At 40.8% G+C, this 19,831-nt stretch overlaps 1 protein-coding gene across 1 annotated transcript in view; it reads right to left on the minus strand.

Annotated features, from left to right (window-relative positions):
- prmt8b (protein arginine methyltransferase 8b) overlaps positions 1-16,807 on the minus strand; it is a 25,084-nt gene extending 8,277 nt beyond the window's left edge. Inside the window, exons 1-3 of the mRNA XM_079818199.1 lie at positions 16,406-16,807; positions 15,150-15,401; positions 12,143-12,298 (exon numbers count right to left, since the gene is read on the minus strand). Of these exons, the coding sequence (XP_079674325.1) occupies positions 12,143-12,298; positions 15,150-15,401; positions 16,406-16,474 (477 nt within the window). The 5' untranslated portion in view covers positions 16,475-16,807. The remainder of the gene's footprint in view (positions 1-12,142; positions 12,299-15,149; positions 15,402-16,405) is intronic.
- Positions 16,808-19,831: the final 3,024 nt, after the last annotated feature.

Below are 19,831 nucleotides of genomic sequence, written 5' to 3' on the forward strand. Positions count from 1 at the left end.
ATAAATCGAGCGTTTGAAGCGAAAAAGACGTGCGTTCAAGGCGGTCCGGGAGAAATATGTCAAAACACCACTTTGCCTCTTTTCATTTTCATTAAAAATATATATTAAACATTAATAGCCCCACAAATGTGGTCCAGGCAACTCCTACATTATCTTCACTGCATATATATAAAGTTATGAAACTTCTCTTTGACCTCAGTCAAAACGATTTGGCAGACAACAAATTATAGATTCATGACACCAAAGATTGCCCGTTAGATCTACACAAGACGAACCACTACAGGACATCCGAGCCAACGGCAAACGTCAGAAGGACTGGCTGAGGAAAGGCTGCTCTCGCCGGGGTTAATGAGCGCTGAGTGCCTGGTGATCGCCTGGATCTCACAACTCCAAAAAAGCAAGATAATATTTTTTTTTTTAAAGCGCTCTCTTTATAAATAAATCACAGATTTGAGCTTTAAACAACTACATTCAATCTGAAAAAGTCTTAAAACTACATTTTGTGACACAATAGTAGTATTTTTAAATTATGCAGGGTTTCTCATCACGTCACTTTACCATGTGACAGCAGCAAGCAGGCTCCTGATTGGTTAACGCGGCGCGAATTGACGCCAAAGTTCTTATTTTTCAACTCGGGCATCAGATGCGAATTCGCTTCAAACGCGTGAATGTACAAAAAGCACCATTTGCGCAAAACACTCAATTTGTGTCAAATTTGCGTCATTCACGTGAACTGGACGGGCAAATGAGGCAGGACCTCCAGACGCGATTCAACGCACCTTTCCATTGACTTAAGATTGAAATCACTCGCTCCTGATGCTCTATTCACGTTTGGTGTGAACGCAGCATTAAAGGGTTAGTTCACCCAAAAATGAAATTTCCGTCATTAATTACTCACCCTCATGTCGTTCCAAACACGCAAGACCTACATTCATGTAGTTCATGTAGTAAACACAGTGCAGCACTTCCGGGTTCTACGTTGGAATGCCAGCTCAGTGATTGGCCGGCTCCTGCATCAACGTCACACACATACGTTGTGGTGCTCATGTGAACAGTGTCGGCCAACAGTGAGCTGGCGTTCTGTTCGGTTCTTTGGGTCACGAGGAAAATATATTGTTAAAATGTATGGTTATAAAAAAGTCTGCTTAAAATATTGAGAACAGTAGGATTTATTTAACCAAATTTATATTTACGTCATGATGATTATTTTGTTGCGTGAGGTCATTTGGGTATCAGCATGCGCAGTTGCGTTGGAAGCTTCATAAAAAACACAGCGTTATTATTATTCACAATCCATCGTCAGGAGCACACAGCCCGTTGGTATGTAGCGAATTTAGAACCTTTGAAAAGTTTATCATAAGCTACGGTCTGCTGTACTTTAATTTAGGAATGTTTAAAGTTTCATACTTGTGTATTTGTCGTCATCGGCTGCGTTTAGTCCGTGCTGAGAGACTTAATTTGTAGTTAGGTTAGCGCGTGTACTGTTCAGTTCTCTCGGTTTGCGATATGTTTGAACACTGGATAATTAACAAATTACCAAGTAAACTAATGTAGCAGACGGTTGTGTGGTAGGCGATGGAGTTGCATTCATTTAGTAAAACATTGAACTATAGTGTTATAATGATTAATGCACCTTACCTGCCGACTCGTGTGATAGTTATACTCTGCGCATGAGCGCTGCTATGAATGATGGGAAATGTAGTTTCTGTGGTGTTCTAACGCAGCTTTGTAAGACTGTATTGGAGATTATATGATAGTGTATTCTTATTTATAGCAGAAATAGATCTAGTTATTTTATTGTAACTACTTCATGTTTGTTTATTTTGCATTATATATTCAATGGATATATTTGTAACACTGTTTATTTCTTATTTCAGGTTTATGACCTGTGGTCAATTGTATAAATAAAACAAAAATACAAGACTAATGACAAACACGAGTCGTGCCACGTGTGCTTCCTGTCACTAGCCCATTCGGATGGCTGAGAATTTAAAAAGATCCGAACAGTCATAAACCATTTAGGCCTGCCATTCAAACATTGTGGCCCTGTTCTGAAGCCTGAAGACCAGAAAATAAATCAGTGACTGGTAACCTTATCTAGTTAAGTTAAAAGCCCATCTATACTGCCTATTCACTTGCTAGTCTGCAAACCTAAGAAGAAAGAAAAAAGCGAATTAACAAGATGGCAGAAAAGGAGAAAATAGAGAGGTTACGGCAAAAGCGTTCAGCAGCCCAGACTGCGTTCACTAAAAGAGCCAACCATCTCACCTCCAGGGCCAATGCGCTAGAAGAAAGGGATCTAAAGGCTGAGTGGAGAGAGTTCAAAGGAGATCATACCAGAGTGGAAGATGCAGGATTTGAGTATGCTATGGCCTTACGAGAATTAGAAGACGAAGAGGCCACAAAAAAGGTAGATCAGGTTGACGAGAAAACACTGGAATGCCATCGCAAGTTTGATGCAGTTAAACACCTCATCCAAAACAGCTTCTGGACCAGATTTGCTGAGGAGCAGATCTCCACCCTTGTAAAGGAGGCTAACTCATCCCTGGATCACGCCGAAGCAACCGACCATCTGCAGCTGTCTAGGAAGGAGTGTGAACTGATGAATAGAAACTTAGAACGAGAGGTATGTGAAGTCAACAGTCTAGTAATTGAGTGGACAGAAATTATTCCTCATGCCGCACTAAAGGAATCTAGAGACCGTAGCAGGATGATGAGAAAGCGACAAGAGAGACTGTGGGATAAGTGGGCATGGCAACGCAGCACTTGGTCTGAAGACGAAGAGGAGCAGAAAGAACTGGTGAAACTGGAAGTTACCGGGAAGAAAGATGAAGACGAGGAAAGCCAGACCGGTGAGCAAGCCGGCGCGTCTATTGGTTCTTCTCCTAACCGTAAACTGTCCTGTCCCATAGACAGTCACTTCCCTATAAGCGAAGTTCAGCATGACCCACCCATCGCTCCCACCTATCTCAGTTATGGTGGACTTCCAAATGCTACAAGCACGCAATTGCAAGTCCAAGGTGCTCCCAACATGTACCCAGGGCCTTTCCATTTCAAGCCCCAAATCATGTTGGAACGTGCACGCCTGCCTACATTCTTTGGTAACATGAGAGATTACTACCGTTGGAAAGCTGAATGGGAGGACCTTCAGCAGCTGGGGAACCCTCATGGTTTGGAAAATATAAAAAAGTTCCATCTCATAGGAAGTTTAGATGACAAAGTCAAAAAGGACCTTGTCTTGTCCAGCTGTGGATCTGCTACTGATGTGTTCAGGCTCCTGGACAACAAATATGGAAATAAGCCGAAAATAGTGCTACTTATTTCAAAAGAAGTACATGACCTACCACCTGTAAAGGGAAACAGCCCTAGAAAGACGATCGAACTAATTCAAGCTGTGGAAAGAGCTCTTCGTGACCTCCAAGTCCTGGGGAAAGAAGATGCTGTGAAAAATCGGTTAGTAGCACAGTCGATTGAGAGTAAGTTACCAGACTCTCTGAAAGAAAAGTGTCTAACTCATAAGAACGACCCTGCAAGCGGCTTTTCACCCAGAAATCACTTCGATTGTCTAATGGAGTACCTGAAAAAACAGGAGGACATTCTTGAGGAGTTAGATCAACTGCAGCCTAGTTCGAAAGACTATACTGAGAGGTCACAGGAAAAGAGTAGAGAAAAGAAGGCATTTACCAAGGCTACATCAATCCAAAAGGGCTCTCAACCTAGTTCATGTATAACTTGTGGGGACGAAAAGCATGCAGGTAGATTGTTTGCGTGCAAAGCCTTCAAGAAGCTCAACCTGTCAAGCAAGAAAGCTCAGTTAAAGAAGTCAGGAGTATGCCTCAAATGTTTGCGCATCCATAATGAGGACGGCTGCTGCACTGAAAGGTTTCTATGCTCCAAAGAAGACTGTCATAAAGGAGGGTCCTCAGACCACAACTACTTACTCTGCCCGTTGCCACAGACGAAAAAGAACGATAAAAAGAATGAAGAGCAATGCAAAGTGAGAGTAGAGAAAAAGAGACTTGGTTTGACAGAGAGACAGGAGGAGGTTCTTGCCAAGCTCTCTCCAGAGCTAAAAGCAGAGGTCAAAGAAGCTTTCTCAAATAAGATTTCAACAACAGTGTGCACTAGTTCAGACAGTGAGCCAATAGAGTACCCCGTAGTAATGATGCTACTCTCCGTGACGACTAACTCGGGCCAGCTAATCGGTACACTGATCGATCTTGCTTCAGATACCAATTATATCTCAAATGAAGCCGCTGAGCGTCTTAAGCTGAAAGGCGAAAACATCAAGCTGATTGTGCAAGGAGTTGGAGGAATGGAGAAGATAGTTGCTACCAAAAGGTATACTCTGAGACTAAGAGTAAAAACACAGAAGGGTACAGTGGCGGAGCACAAGCTCCTATGTTACGGCCTGGAGAACATAGCAAAAGTGAACCAAGCAGTCACGCCACAGCAACTACTGAAATTCTTTCCTAACATCGCCGCACATGACTTGGTCCGTCCAGAGAAGATCGACCTACTAATAAGTCATAGGGAAGGTCGCCTGGTCCCACAGCCAATCAAAGTGGAAGGAGACCTCGTCCTCTGGGACGGCCCTCTGGGAATAACGGTCGGAGGAGCTCATCCTGACCTCTTCGAGAAAGTAGATTTAGCGGTGCACAGGTCCGAAACTCATTTTGCACGTTCTATGAGATCAGCTTCGAAGGCTTATAAAGAAGTCCTTGTTGACCCAACCGAACTTGCCAAAGCTAAAGTGGTTAATGGAGAAACAATCCTCAGGAGTACTTTGGTCACCAACAAAGACATTTTCGATTGGTTCAAGTGGGACAGCGTCGGCGCTGCCTGCGACCCTCAATGTGGTGGCTGCAAATGCGGTAGATGTCCCCCTGGTGGTAAAGAAATGACACTAGGAGAGGAAAGAGAAATAGAAAAAATCAAAGAATGCCTCACCTATGTGCAAGCAGACAAGCACAGCAAGTCTCCTCACTGGGACGCAACTTATCCATGGAAAGGAGATCCTGCGACACTGCCAGACAACCGACGTGCAGTGGAGGCGACTTTCCTCAACACTGAGAAACGCCTCGAGAGGGAGCCGGAATGGAAGGCTGCGTACAGGGAGCAAATCCACGAGATGATCTCAAGGGGAGCTGCAACCAAACTCACTCAAGAAGAACTTGAGAGCTGGAAGGGACCGAAGTGGTACATCAGCCATTTAGTCGCACCAAATCCACACTCATCCTCTACCCCTGTAAGAATTGTATGGAACAGCAGCCAAGAGTTCCGCGGAGTGAGTTTGAATGACCTTTTGTACAAGGGCCCAGACGTCCTCAATCAGATCAGAGGAGTCCTTCTAAGATTCAGGACTGGATTGTACGCCGCCTTAGGCGACGTGAAGAAAATGTATAACTCTGTTTGGCTTAAAGACACAGAAGTTCATCTCCATCGATTCCTCTGGAGAGACAACCCAGAGGATGAGATTCAAACCTTCGCTGTCGTCAGGGTTAACATTGGGGACAAACCTGCTGGCTGCATTGCCCAGGTTGCTATGAGGGAGACTGCTAATCTTCCACAGTTTGCAGCCATGGTTGAAGAACGCCGTGTTCTGGTAGAAGACAGCTATGTCGATGACATATTAACATCCCACAATGACATCAAAACACTGGAAAAGATCACCAACGGAGTTGAAAAGATCTTGGAGGCTGGAAGCTTCTCCTTAAAACCGTGGATTTTGACAGGCCAAAGTGGGAGGTTAGAAACTGCAGCTAACTCCAGTAACAGTGAGACAACTTTGTCAGCGCCTAAGACTCTTGTGTTGCCAAATCAGATGCGAGACGAAGAAAGTAAAGCGCTGGGTGTCGGCTACGAACCAGAGACCGACAAACTTCGGGTGTTGACGTCCATCAATTTCTCAAAGAAGCGAGGCAAGATGAGGACGGGAATTGATTTGAAGGAAAATGAAGTAAGAAGTGGAACTCCAAACCCCTTAACTCGTCGAGTACTTCTAAGTCAGGTCGCTGGGTTCTACGACCCTATCGGGTTTGGCACTCCAGCAAAGCAGAAAGGAGTAATGCTCGTAAGGGAATCCTACCAAGAAGCAAGTATTGGTAATCCAACTAAAGATACTTGGGATGACCCACTGTCGCCAAGAATTCGGGAGGCTGCTATTAGACTCTTTGAAGAGTACGTGAGACTTGGCAAGATAAAGTTCGAAAGAAGTCTCACACCTTTTGGAGCCATGGGCCGCCCTATGGGTGTCACGTTTTCGGATGGGAGTGAGGCTTCCTATGGCGCCGTGCTTTATCTCCGCTGGGAAACGCAAAGAGGAGTTGTTGTGAGGTTTGTTGAATCGAAAGCCAAACTTACTCCTCTCAACCAGAAAGGGGACGTGATCAAGGCAGAGTTATGTGGCGCTGTCTTCGCAACCCGGTTGAAAAGGTACTTTGAGAAGCACTGCCGCCTTGAGGTCAAACGCTGGGTCCACTTTGTGGATAGCTTAACTATCTTAGGGGCAATCCAGAAGGATAGTTATGGCTACCAAACATTCTTCTCCAACCGAATTGGTGAAATACAGATGGCTGGGCCAGTGGATGACTGGAGGTGGGTTGACGGCAATCTCAACATTTCTGACATCGTCACTAGGGGAGCAACTCCTGAAGAGCTCGATGAAGAGTCAGAATGGCAACAAGGCCCCGAATTTCTAAAAAGACCTGAGGCTGAATGGCCTGTGAAGATGGCCAGCGAAATTGTGACCAAAGTTGCTGATAAGGTAAAAAGGTTACAAAGAAAAGCATTCTCAGCTGTAACAACCAGAGCTCAATCGCAAAAGGTTGCAAAACCCTGCAGCACTGATAATGCCGCTAACGTGGGAGTTCATATACTACAACCACTCCCAAAAGACCAAGGTCCAACTCAAGCAGTAGAAAGGCAGAGAAGGAAACTTTGGGGCGTGTTTCTTGTGCGCCTGGTGGAGCCCAAACGGTTCAGTAGTTTATCAAAACTATGTGGAACTGTCGCTTGGGTTCGACGAGCTGCAGAATCTTGGTTAAGAGTAAAGAACCAAGCCTTGAATTCAGCAAAGTGGGAGGCAAATAGTTCTAAGCTATCTGTAGAAGAGAGAACAGTTGCTTTTCAAGACTTAGCCCTTGCTGCCCAGGACGGCTTGAACTTTAAGACTACAGCCTTGAACCGCCTAGTTGTAACTAAAGATGAAAACACAGGACTCTTGCTGTGTGGCGGTAGAGTACAATCTTGGAGTGAGACGACTTGTCTGCCGAGAGCTTTCTTCAAGCCTACTCCAGATTCACTGCCCTGAGGGGGCACCCTCGGAAGTTATGGTCTGACAGAGGCACAAATTTCATGGGTGCCAAGTCTGCTCTGAGAGATCTACATAAGCACTTAGCATGCTTACAGAAGGTGGCTGTCGAGGACATAGCAGCAAAAAATGGAACTGAATGGCAGTGGGATTTCCATCCTGCGGACTCGCCCCACAGAAATGGAGCGGCCGAGGCAGCTGTCAAACTTGTCAAAAGAGCTCTCAATAGTCTCGGTGGAACAACCGGTAGCTACACCTGGGGGGAGTTCCAAACTCTTCTCTACCAAGCAGCCAACCTAACTAACGAGCGACCCATCGACGCCAAGGCGCAAGAGCAAGAAGATGCAGTAGAGTACTTGACTCCTAATTCCCTCATCCTGGGACGCACCGGACAAAGAGGAGATATGCAAAGTGTTGACTTGGAAACTCACTCTTGGCGTAGGCTGAGGGCTGTTCAAGCGGGAGTTGACAAATTCTGGTCAAAGTGGAGTGAACTAGCGGGACCGAACTTGTTTATCCGGCATAAATGGCACAGAGTGGAAAGAAGTGTCCGGGTTGGAGATCTGGTTTGGATCGCAGACCAGAATGCCCTGAGAGGACAGTTCCGGCTCGGTCGAATCGTTGTCACCTATCCGGACAAGTCTGGAGTGGTCCGAGATGCTGACGTGGCGACCTGTATAGGCCTTCCTGCCTCCCTTGTTGCCAGGACCCAGGCAAAAGATTCTACTTTACTTTCTACTATCGTTCTTCGCAGGGATGTGCGGAGATTGGTCGTATTGATTCCTGTTGAAGACCAGCACAAAGAATAAAGTCCTTACCATTGGGTACCCAAGAGACGTTTATTTTTTTTAGTTAGTGGGTAACCCTGGGAGGCGGCTGAGTGGTTCAAGGGCAAACCTACACTCAGTAGGAGGAAAGGTGGTGGTGCCTACCTCCTTAGAGAGTCTTTTGAGCAAATGTAAACATTGAAAAGGATTTTCTTAATTCTGTGTATGCTGCAAAACTTGACTTTAAGTTGTTGTGTCTACTGAAAGACTCAAGATACTTTGTAGTGGCCTCCTTGAATTTGCATCAGTCGGCCAAGTGGGAGGTGTTCGGTTCTTTGGGTCACGAGGAAAATATATTGTTAAAATGTATGGTTATAAAAAAGTCTGCTTAAAATATTGAGAACAGTAGGATTTATTTAACCAAATTTATATTTACGTCATGATGATTATTTTGTTGCGTGAGGTCATTTGGGTATCAGCATGCGCAGTTGCGTTGGAAGCTTCATAAAAAACACAGCGTTATTATTATTCACAATCCATCGTCAGGAGCACACAGCCCGTTGGTATGTAGCGAATTTAGAACCTTTGAAAAGTTTATCATAAGCTACGGTCTGCTGTACTTTAATTTAGGAATGTTTAAAGTTTCATACTTGTGTATTTGTCGTCATCGGCTGCGTTTAGTCCGTGCTGAGAGACTTAATTTGTAGTTAGGTTAGCGCGTGTACTGTTCAGTTCTCTCGGTTTGCGATATGTTTGAACACTGGATAATTAACAAATTACCAAGTAAACTAATGTAGCAGACGGTTGTGTGGTAGGCGATGGAGTTGCATTCATTTAGTAAAACATTGAACTATAGTGTTATAATGATTAATGCACCTTACCTGCCGACTCGTGTGATAGTTATACTCTGCGCATGAGCGCTGCTATGAATGATGGGAAATGTAGTTTCTGTGGTGTTCTAACGCAGCTTTGTAAGACTGTATTGGAGATTATATGATAGTGTATTCTTATTTATAGCAGAAATAGATCTAGTTATTTTATTGTTACTACTTCATGTTTGTTTATTTTGCATTATATATTCAATGGATATATTTGTAACACTGTTTATTTCTTATTTCAGGTTTATGACCTGTGGTCAATTGTATAAATAAAACAAAAATACAAGACTAATGACAAACACGAGTCGTGCCACGTGTGCTTCCTGTCACTAGCCCATTCGGATGGCTGAGAATTTAAAAAGATCCGAACACGTTCTAAAGTAGAACCCGGAAGCGCCGCACTGTCTTTACTACGTGAATAGCGTAGAAGACTGACATTGAAGGGAAGAAATTGTTGAATAAAGTCGTTATTTTTATTTGCGCACAAAAAGTATTCTCATGACTTCATAACATTAAGGTTGAACCACTGTAGTCACATGGACTATTTTAACGATGTCTTTGCTAATGCTGGGTACACACGAAAGGTCTTCTCCCCTTCGACAATCCTAGGTAAAGTTTCGATTATCTTGATGGTTCTACAGATTATCTTATCAGATTGTCCTGTGGTGTGTTAAGAGTGATTGAACCTGATCGGAAGAACGTCGGAGCCGCCCCGATCTCAAATCAACATGTTGAATATTTACGATCAGAAATCCTGACATGTGGGGGGAACCCAGAGGATAAACGTGCGTGCGCTCTGTAGATTATCACATGAAACGAAACAATACCCAATCAGAAAGCAAGCTGACGGAAGACCCACCTCCAGCTCGCACTGTAACACGTAAAGTTAATTTTCACAGTCTCCTTAATTTCATCTAAACATTTTCCTAACACCCCTGCAAATTTTCTGTAAAAAGCATTCAATATACTATAAGCGTAATTTCTTGTCGTCGTCCGCCATGTTTGTTTACTTTAAAGTCACGTTATAAGAGTTTCAAAATCTTTTCGTGTGTACCCAGCATTACTTTCTGGGGCTTGAAAGTTGCAATGACGTTGCTGCCTATGTGTGGTTCAGAAAGCTCTCGGATTTCATCAAAAATATTGACGATATCAAAAAGATGAACGAAGGTCTTAAGGCCAATTTACACCGCACAGACAAACAAATCTGTCAGAGTTAGTTGGATCAGTGTGTTACCCCTGTCGGTGTCTGTCTGATGTTCAATCGCGTTTGTTTGGTCGTGGAATGTCTGAGCAGTGTGGTAAAATTTTCCAATAAACGACAAAAAACTCTGGCGTAATTCGATCTGGACACGAACCGTTGCCATGACGATGAGCAAAAGACTGCATGTAGGTGCTGGGCATGCTTAGTAAAATTGCAGTAAAATAGAGACAATTCTACAGAAAGAGCAAGGAGATATTTGCGAGAGTACGCGTAAAATCTGAGCGAGAGCAGAGCCATATTTGAAAGCAAGTGCTCAGCAACTGGCCTTTACACATTTGGAACGACATGAGGGTGAGTAATTAATAATTACATAAATTAAATTTTTGGGTGAACTAACTCTTTAATGGGTGAATCAATGATTCATTCATTCATCCTTGTATGAATCAGTTTTTGAACAAATCGGTTGAAAAAAAGAACTACTGTCCCTATGCATGAGTCATTGAATCATTCACTCAACTAATTCATTCTAACCCACTGACTGATTAAGGAACACCACTTACTTGTGTCGCTTGGAGTCACGCCTTTTTTTTTTTGGCTTTGTTTGGAACTATTTTCATTGGTGAAGCAAAAAAGAACAAAGTAACTAGCAATATTTGATCTAAATTACAATAATGATGTTCATCTGAATATCAGGAAGGCCATCTACTCCAGTTTCCTGTTTCATATTCTTGCATTTATTATTTACTTCCTGCTAGAACAGTTTTCAGTTTAACCCTCTGGTGCTCTTCGGTCAATTTTCTGTTTTGAAATTTTAAAAATCACTGCTTCATCAGAATGATATGAAACTTGGTGACTTTTCTAGCATTAGGTATGTAAACACACAAAAAATGTGAGTCATGATTCGAGCATGCTAATTGGTCATTAAAAAAAAAGTAGCATTCATTGTCTTCGGTCAAAAATGACCACCATAGGAAATTAATGGGAAATCTGCACATCTTCTGAATTCACAGAAAAAAAATCTATATTTCTAATAAACAAACTAATCTAAAACTTTATAATAAATAGTCTTTGATATTTTTTAAAGATATATTCAAATCAGTTCAAAAGAGAACTAGGGAATTCTCAAGCCTCTCCATAGAGACTTTACACCCATGGTTGCATGATTTCTTAAATAATTCCAAAAGAGGGCACTAATCTGCCTTCAATATATATATATATATATATATATATATATATATATATATATATATATATATATATATATATATATATATATATATATATATTATTTATTTATTTTGAAGGCCTAGTCTCTATCTTTAACCTGAAATACTGCAATAATTAAAAATTAAAAAAAAAATGTTTTTGTATAATTTTCAATGGCAAAAATAGACCATCATAATTGCATAAATATAAAAAAATACCATCAAATCATCTCAAAATACAAAATTAAAAAGAAAAAATATAATTGAAGAAAAATAAATTGCATTGGTTTTACTGGGGTGGAGGAAGTTTAATTTTTAGGTGTCCGGTCACTTATGACCGGGAAGACGACCAATGCAACCCCTAAACGAAGAGCACCAGAGGGTTAAAATGAGCTAAAATATAATGAAGATAAATGTTATTGTTATCTGCCAAATGTGAATTTTAAATGTCTATGCACCTGTGGACCCTTTTTTTATATGTATCCGGACAGAAACAGAAAATTCTTTATCGCTTATTGTGGCATAGAAAAGATAAAAAGCGACTAGAACTGGACCTAGTGGGTGGATCAATGGAGTGTTATCTAACTACAGACCAGAAGCACAGTAACAGTACTGATATTATCAGCACGCTCTCCCACTCCATCTCTCCATATCTATACTTAGTTTGGAAGTGTAAAAAAAGGAGTCCGATTTGCAGTAAAGTAAAGCCTGCACGTTGTAACTCAAGCCTATTGTATATGTCAGTTAACACACTTGTAATGAGTAATTTGAGTCCTCACCCCATACACATGCTTGGCTCCTGCCTTGGCAGCAAACATGGAGAGGATTCCAGTTCCGCTGCCCACATCTAGAACAATCTTATCCTTAAAGATGTGTTTATTGTGGTACATGGAGTTCCTATAAGTCAGTGTCCTCACCTCATCCTTTAGCATTTCCTATTGAGAGGGAAAAACGACTGTTAGTCAGACTATAGCAAAAAAAAAATGTATGATTGGATTATAACTGCAGTTTATTCCTGATGTCAAAGCTGAATTATGTCACATAAATCATTTTGATATTCTGATTTTATAACATTTCTTATTATTATCCATGTTTTTCAATGATTTAATGAATAGAAGGTTACACTTTATTGTGATGGTCCCCTTTAGACATTCTGTTGACTTTAAGTAACGTTGCACCTACATGTCAACTAACTCTCATTACTGACCCCAAACGTTTGATCGGTATATGGCTGCACATATTTGACTGGTGCATGTGAGATGTCCTTAGAGTTTGAGTCCACGACTTTTATCCCACATTTCTGGACCTTTTCTCTTGGACAGTGCTATGGAGGACAATATATAGGACACAAAGCGCAGTGTCTCCAGGATTCTTTTTATAGAGACAGGTCTCCATTTAGCCTGCTGGGATTAACTGATACACATCTTTCCAAGCACCCCCTCCCCCCGCTCTAATTCTCTTTCCTTTTCTTTCTCCGTCTTACTCTTGTCCTTCTTTCTCTGTGTGTTATCAAAAACTGTTCTTTTATCTGCAGACAGATTCAATTCGACCCTCATGCTCTAAGTGCGCCGGTATCAAAGGTGTTCTCTCGGCTCTTCTTGAATGAGGTTAGAAGGTGGTTTCAGTGTGTTCTTAAGATTAGGTGCATGTGATAAAAGTTCTTTAGAAGAAACAACTTCCTGTCCTTGAGGATTTTTATGTTTAACAAATTCGTTTGCCCATATAATCTTAAAACATTTAGGTTAAGCTTATTTGGCTTGCTGTCCACTGATGAGGGGCTCGATGAAGCAGTTTCAACTTGAGCTCTGATATACCCCCATAGTGACTAGATGATTATGTAGGGCAAGGTACCTAAGATAAAAGTGGAGTTTGGGGAGGTGGTGGGATGCTGGAACATCTGAGACTGAGGAGAGGTAAGCAGCTGTTTATATACTCTGGCTGTTGATTGGAAGATTAGATGGGCTCGCTCCTCCCTAAATTAAGTTTGGAACTTCACTAATGCAAAAAAGTCAAAAACATTTTCGTCTCAGACGAACTCTGGACTACTGGGCCCGTATTCATAAAGATTCTAGGAGTCCTCTCATAAAACTCCTAATTTAGCTTAAAAACTTTTACGTAGGAGTCTTAGCTTAAGAGCTATTCGGGGCCGATCTGAGAGCAACTCTGAGCAAGGAAAATACAAAAACTTTTATCTTAGTGAAGAGGCGGGGCTGACCCCGTTGCTACGTATGACACAGTCTTTTGAAGACTGTGATTGGTTGGTTGTCCAAAAAGGGGAAAAAAGGAGTGCTTTTAAAGGATTAGTTCACTTTTAAATGAACTTTTGCTGATAATTTACTCACCCCCATGTCATCCAAGATGTCCATGTTTTTCTTTCTGCAGTCGTAAAGAAATTAAGGTTTTTGATGAAAACATTCCAGGATATTTCTCCATATAATGGACTTCAATGGGCTCCAAACGGTTCAAGGTCCAAATGACAGTTTCAGTGCAGCTTCAGAGGGCTTTAAACGACACCAGACGATGAATACGGGTCTTATCTAACGAAACGATCAGTTTCTGCGAGAAACCGAGCAGTATTTATGTTATTATTTTACCTCTTATCAGACGAACGTGATAATCTCTGCACTCCGCCATTACTTCCGCTAAGTGAGGTCAAATACGAGCGTGGTCATGGATATATCGATCGTAGATGCCTCATTCTATTGATCCGTGCAGGCGTTAATGAGGCATCTACGTATACATCTATGACCACGCTCGTATTTGACCTCAATTGTCAGAAGTAATGGCGGAGCTCAGAGATGATCACGTTCGTCTGATAAGAGATAAAATAATAGCATAAAACTGCTTGGTTTCTCGCAGAAACTGATCGTTTCGCTAGATAAGACCCTTATTCATCGTCTGGTGTCGTTTAAAGCCCTCTGAAGCTGCACTGAAACTGTCATTTGGACCTTGAACCGTTTGGAGCCCATTGAAGTCTATTATATGGAGAAATATCCTGGAATATTTTCATCAAAAACCTTAATTTCTTTTTGACTGCAGAAAGAAAGACATGGACATCTTGGATGACATGGGGGTGAGTAAATTATCAGCAAAAGTTTATTTAAAAGTGAACTAATCCTTTAAGTATTGGATCTATTCTAAGCCTTCACTTTGAAATTACAAGCGCAAATTGTCCTATTTTACCGTTCTCTCTTACACACACACACACACACACACACACACACACACACACACACACACACACACACACACACACACACACACACACATTATATATATATATATATATATATAAATCCTTTAATTATTTACCATGCTGTTAATTTCCTATAAGGTATTTGATTGGCTTAGAATTATAAACATTGTTCCACACTTTCCAATTACACTGATTGCTGGCATGTCTATTTAATTGGTGGTTTGAAAGTTGGGTTTAATGCAACAAACATGATCCCTGCACGATCTAATCTATAGCGTCTTATTAAGTCACTCTTATCCATTGTCTGTAACACATTTCTTCTCCCTCTTCGTCTTTCTGCCATTTTCTCCGCTGCTAAAGAAACTCTTAAGCCTCTTAAAAGTCCTCGTCCGTGCTCCTAACAAATTTGACCTTAAGACCTCTTTTTAGGGTTAAGATGCTTTCTGAATTACTTTTTTCTTTACTAGGATTTTTTAGTTAATTTTAAGAGTAAACGCCCACATTTTAAGAATTTTCTTAGAATTTTGTCACTAGGAGCTACTCTTTGCATTAAGATTCTTTATGAATACGGGCCCTGGACCTTCAATTACCTCATGAATTCCAAAGTGGGCATAGGAGTCAAAGTAGTAGTCCCGTGAAGTCATCTCCTCTGGGTTGAGTAGCTTGGCCATCTTGCCTCGTCCCGGACAGGCAGACAGTGCAGAGACATGTGGCGTGTGCGGGGGGTGTGGAATATGATGAACGGAGGTCACTGGCTTTGGTAGCGGAGAAGGTTGCAAGGACTGGGACGAGGGAACGCTGGAAATACGCTGCTGTTGCTGCTGCTGCTGCTGCTGGCGCTGCTGGTAAAGTCAACAGCAAAATAATCTGAAAAGGTTCACTGTCCTACATCACCACTTATTAGATTCAATAAGTGTGCGTTTTATCTAAAACAGCTCATAGTCTGTTCAAAGTATGCATTTAATCAGGTTATGCACTCTTTAGGAATCAAAGCCATGACCTTGGTATTGCTATGTCCTACGGTTTGACCTATCATAACAATTACAATTAAAAGAAAGAAAAAAACACATTTGCTGAAAAATGACATTGAATAAATCTAAATATTAGAACGCATTATATTTTCTGTAAATGCCCCCCCCCCCCCTCATATGATAAATAAATAATGTGAAAGACAAATAGATAATGTCAAACAGTTTTGTGAAAATACGTGTAGAAAACATTGAAAGCATATTAAAACATATTTAGTGTGCACTAATTAACAACATCAACGTTTATATCAGGTTGCAAAGGTGAATATGCTAATTAGCTAGAGGGAGGGGGGCAAATACTGCAGCACCAAGGACAGCGCTCAGCCGTCTCGCGATCACCCAATAGACTATAAAGGAGGAATTGAGTGCTATATGACGAGCACGACTAACTTTATAGTCTCACTTTATCGTATAGTTACAAATGTAAGCTAATGCATTGTGTGCGAGGTTTCTAATAACATCTAGCATCAGATATCAGCTTAATCTTTATGCAACCTACGCGCAGCATACATTTTTGATAGCCTATAAACCTCTAATATTCAGCATTTGGTGTGGTGCGCGTGATCGCTATTCTTTCAGGACGAGGAAACTGCTCTGCTTTCTGTTCTGGATCTCGCTGTTCTTTAGCCTGCATAGTCATTACACATCACCGGGCACTGATTTGTATGACCTCCAAACCAGCGCGTCATTTTACGCGGTCATGCACTTAAGCACGTAGAAACGCGACTGGAATGAATCGCATGCGATTTACAAGTGTGTATATGAACGTTTGGATGAGCATTGATGTATATGCACGAGTTGTGGAATCTTTGACTTACCTCCGAGCTCTCCGCATCCGCCATCTTTCTCCGCAGGAGCAGGCACCGCGATGAGTGCCTCAGTCCCATGCGAGCCAACGGGAGCCGGATTAACTATAAGGGCAAGTGTTGTCACTAAATGTCCTGTAAAAGTTTTAAAACGCACCGCGATAAGCAATACTCGGTTTACGCTTTGAAACGACCCATTTGTTCATTTGCACAGCTGCGTTAAATAAACAAATGCCTAAAAGGAAACTAATAGGGAATATGTCATAAAGACTTCTTAGATAGTCCCTTAACTCCATGATTCCGACTCCTACTGAAAGCCCATCGCGCAAAAGTTCCTCCAGAGGTGCTAAGCGCCACTTGGAGACCAGTTGAGCCACGACGCGTCAGCATCCACATCACCTGCCGCTGCGCATCGCCGCGTTACCTATAGTCTGACAGATCAGAGCGCATCTTTTATTTCAGTTTAACACGATCCATTCTTTTCTTTTTTTTCAGTCATCGAATCCTAGTTGCCCACTCGTCGCGGCGCGATCAGTCAAGTGCGTCTGGATCACGCTGAAAGTTGGAGTTGAAAGACTGTGACTGAACTCGAGCGCAGCGAGTGCAGAACTGGAGCGTTATCAGGAGCTGAATTAGTGCCTCCCACATAAGTATCGCACCTCCACTTTCTCAAAATAAAGGACACAAAGCTTTCAAGGCTGAAACTTTTCATGCAAACATGTACTTTTGCATTTTACAGACGCTTTTACATTACCCAACATCCTACCAGTTTATTCCTTATATTGGAATCGAACCAATGACCTTGGAACGCAATTCAGGTTGATCGTTCATGAATATTCCTCTTTTTCAACATACATTTCAAACTTAATAACGTGATTATTGTTAAATGCTCTTTATGAAAAATGTATTGCATTGCTTATGTTGGGGTCTCGTGCAGAGACCCAAGATATAAAACATAACTAAATGCAATGAACTTTCAAAGCATTGATTCCCACAGTGCTTGCTTCCATACATTTGACTTGTCACAATAATTTCATCCATTTCTCATGAAGCCACAAAGTAGTCATACAAGTGTTTTTGATACCTCATGATTTAAGCTAATATTATGATAACTGATAAACATTATTGTCACATTTATCCTGCTTGAATTTGCTTTATTGTACTGTATATTTCTACATTGTGCTTTTTTTCTGCCTCCACAATAAACTGCATATTGGAAAACAGTCACATTTCAGATAAGTGCAGGTCTATCTTTATGGAAGGTTAAATATTAGGTAAAAAAAAATATTAGGTCAGATGAACATATGAAAATAATTAAAAGGTAAAATAGAGATTATTGTTTTGTTTTCATTATACACTAAAAAATATATATATATTTTTGTTGCTTTTTCAAATTGCTTATTTAAAGGGATAGATTCTGCCATCGTTTACTCGCCCTCAAGTTTTTCCAAACCTGTATGAATTTCTTCGTTCTGCTGAACACAAAGGAAGATATTTGGAAGAATGTTTGTAACCAAGCAGATCTCGGCAGCCATTGACTACCACAGTGGGGAAAAAGGTATCAATGGCAGCCGAGGTCTGCTTGGTTACAAACATTCTTCCAAATATCTTCCTTTGTGTTCAGCAGAACGAAGAAATGTATACAGGTTTGGAACAACTTGAGGGTGAGTAAATGATGACAGAATTTTCATTTTTGGGTGAACTATCCCTTTAAAAGGAGATAAAGCAAAACAATTGACTGTAAAAAATTATCGTTATTTTAATGGTTAAAGACTGTAGTACTATATATACAGTGAATAACTGTACAGATCTAACCTTACATCTAACCTTAATTTTAAAGTAAAATACCGTTTAATTGACAGTTTTTGGAAGTGAAAAAGAATAAGTCGTTGTGTAAAAAACCATACATTGACATTCCCAGAATTCCCTGCGTGACACTTCGCATTTGATGTAATTTCATTGAAATAATGTTTCTTCTAAGTTTTTTCTAATCAGTTATGCACCTTAGGGTTTTATGTTACACCTAATGTTGTTAAATTAATGTTTATTCCATTTTTAAAATTTCATGTGTGTTATCATGATGGTGTTTAGTCTTCCATATATTAGTATTGTCCTCCTAAAAGCTGCTTGTGATGAGCTTTGATTCATCATGTGACTCTCGTAACCACTGTGATTGGTGGTTGTATATATCAAAGGTACATAACAGATATTAGTATTTCAATAGGTTGGTCATTTTTACTGTACATTTTTTATAGTGTACACGTAATTATTACAATATAAACCTTTAAATTATATGGTGCTGTCCCGTAAAACCTAAAACGTTACTGCCATATTTTTTACGGTAAAGTTCTGGCAACCACAGCTGCCATTTTTTACCGTATATTTTATGGGGATTTTTTTTTTTTTTTACAGTGTATACATTTTGACCTAATTTGATTGTGTTCAATCCACTTAAATATATGTAAAATCGAAGTTTACTTAATCCGTTTGTGTTGAGATTACATGAATGATTTGCGTTGCATTAACTGAAACTGGGCGGGTCTCGTTAGTTCCAGGCATGCTTTGCATATGGCTAAATCAAGAGAGAGTAAATGTTATTTCATATGTAAAATAAAAAAATATTTTATGTATTTTGAGCAAAATAAGAAAAGGGGGAGACTTAGTGTGATGTTCAATTCACCCTTCGCTCGCTGCAAGTTTGATTGACAGGCGATCTGACCAATCACACCGCCAAATCTGCCGTTTTGTCCGACAAAGCAGTCAGGAGAGTTATTAACGTTGGTGGACTTGAACTTGGAAAAACAGTGTGTACTGATGTCTTTCTGCGGTTGAAACAACATTTCTTTTAGTGTTCATTCATGTTTATTTCATGCTTATCAGTGAACTAGAAAGAAGAGATAATCGGTTCACGAGCAGCTTTAACTGAGAGATTAACATTAAAGAGCCAATGGAGCCATTAAAGAGCCACAAAACGGTATTCAAAATTTAGACTTTGTTTCATATCAAAAGTAACTAGCTCTGTTCTGTCTGTCAGCGTGTTGTCAGTGTCCTCTTTGTTCCGTGATGTATTTTCTCTACGTGAGAACGTGTGTGGTGTGAGAGCGCCATGGCTTGTCGGACATAGCAACAGTAACTAAAGGGGGCGGGTCTTCACGAACGGTCAATTATGTTGGAATTATTAGAACATTTTAAATTACAGTGTCAAAAGCTGCTTTGCTGAAGGAACCATGCTTAGCATTTAGTGTGTGATATTCATAGCTAAAAGTTAGCTAGTGCAGTGTTATAATTCAGTTGTGTGACATTAAAATATATGAAATTGAATTGGATGAATGCACATATGAAATTGAATGCCTGAATCAAGCCTGGCAGCCATATAAAATTCACTTTGAGACTACTTAATTGGGTCACTTAAAATGACTTCATTCCATGATGTTGAAG

The sequence above is a fragment of the Gobio gobio genome (assembly GCF_949357685.1).
Source record: "Gobio gobio genome assembly, chromosome: 5".
Taxonomy (NCBI): Eukaryota; Metazoa; Chordata; class Actinopteri; order Cypriniformes; family Gobionidae; genus Gobio; species Gobio gobio.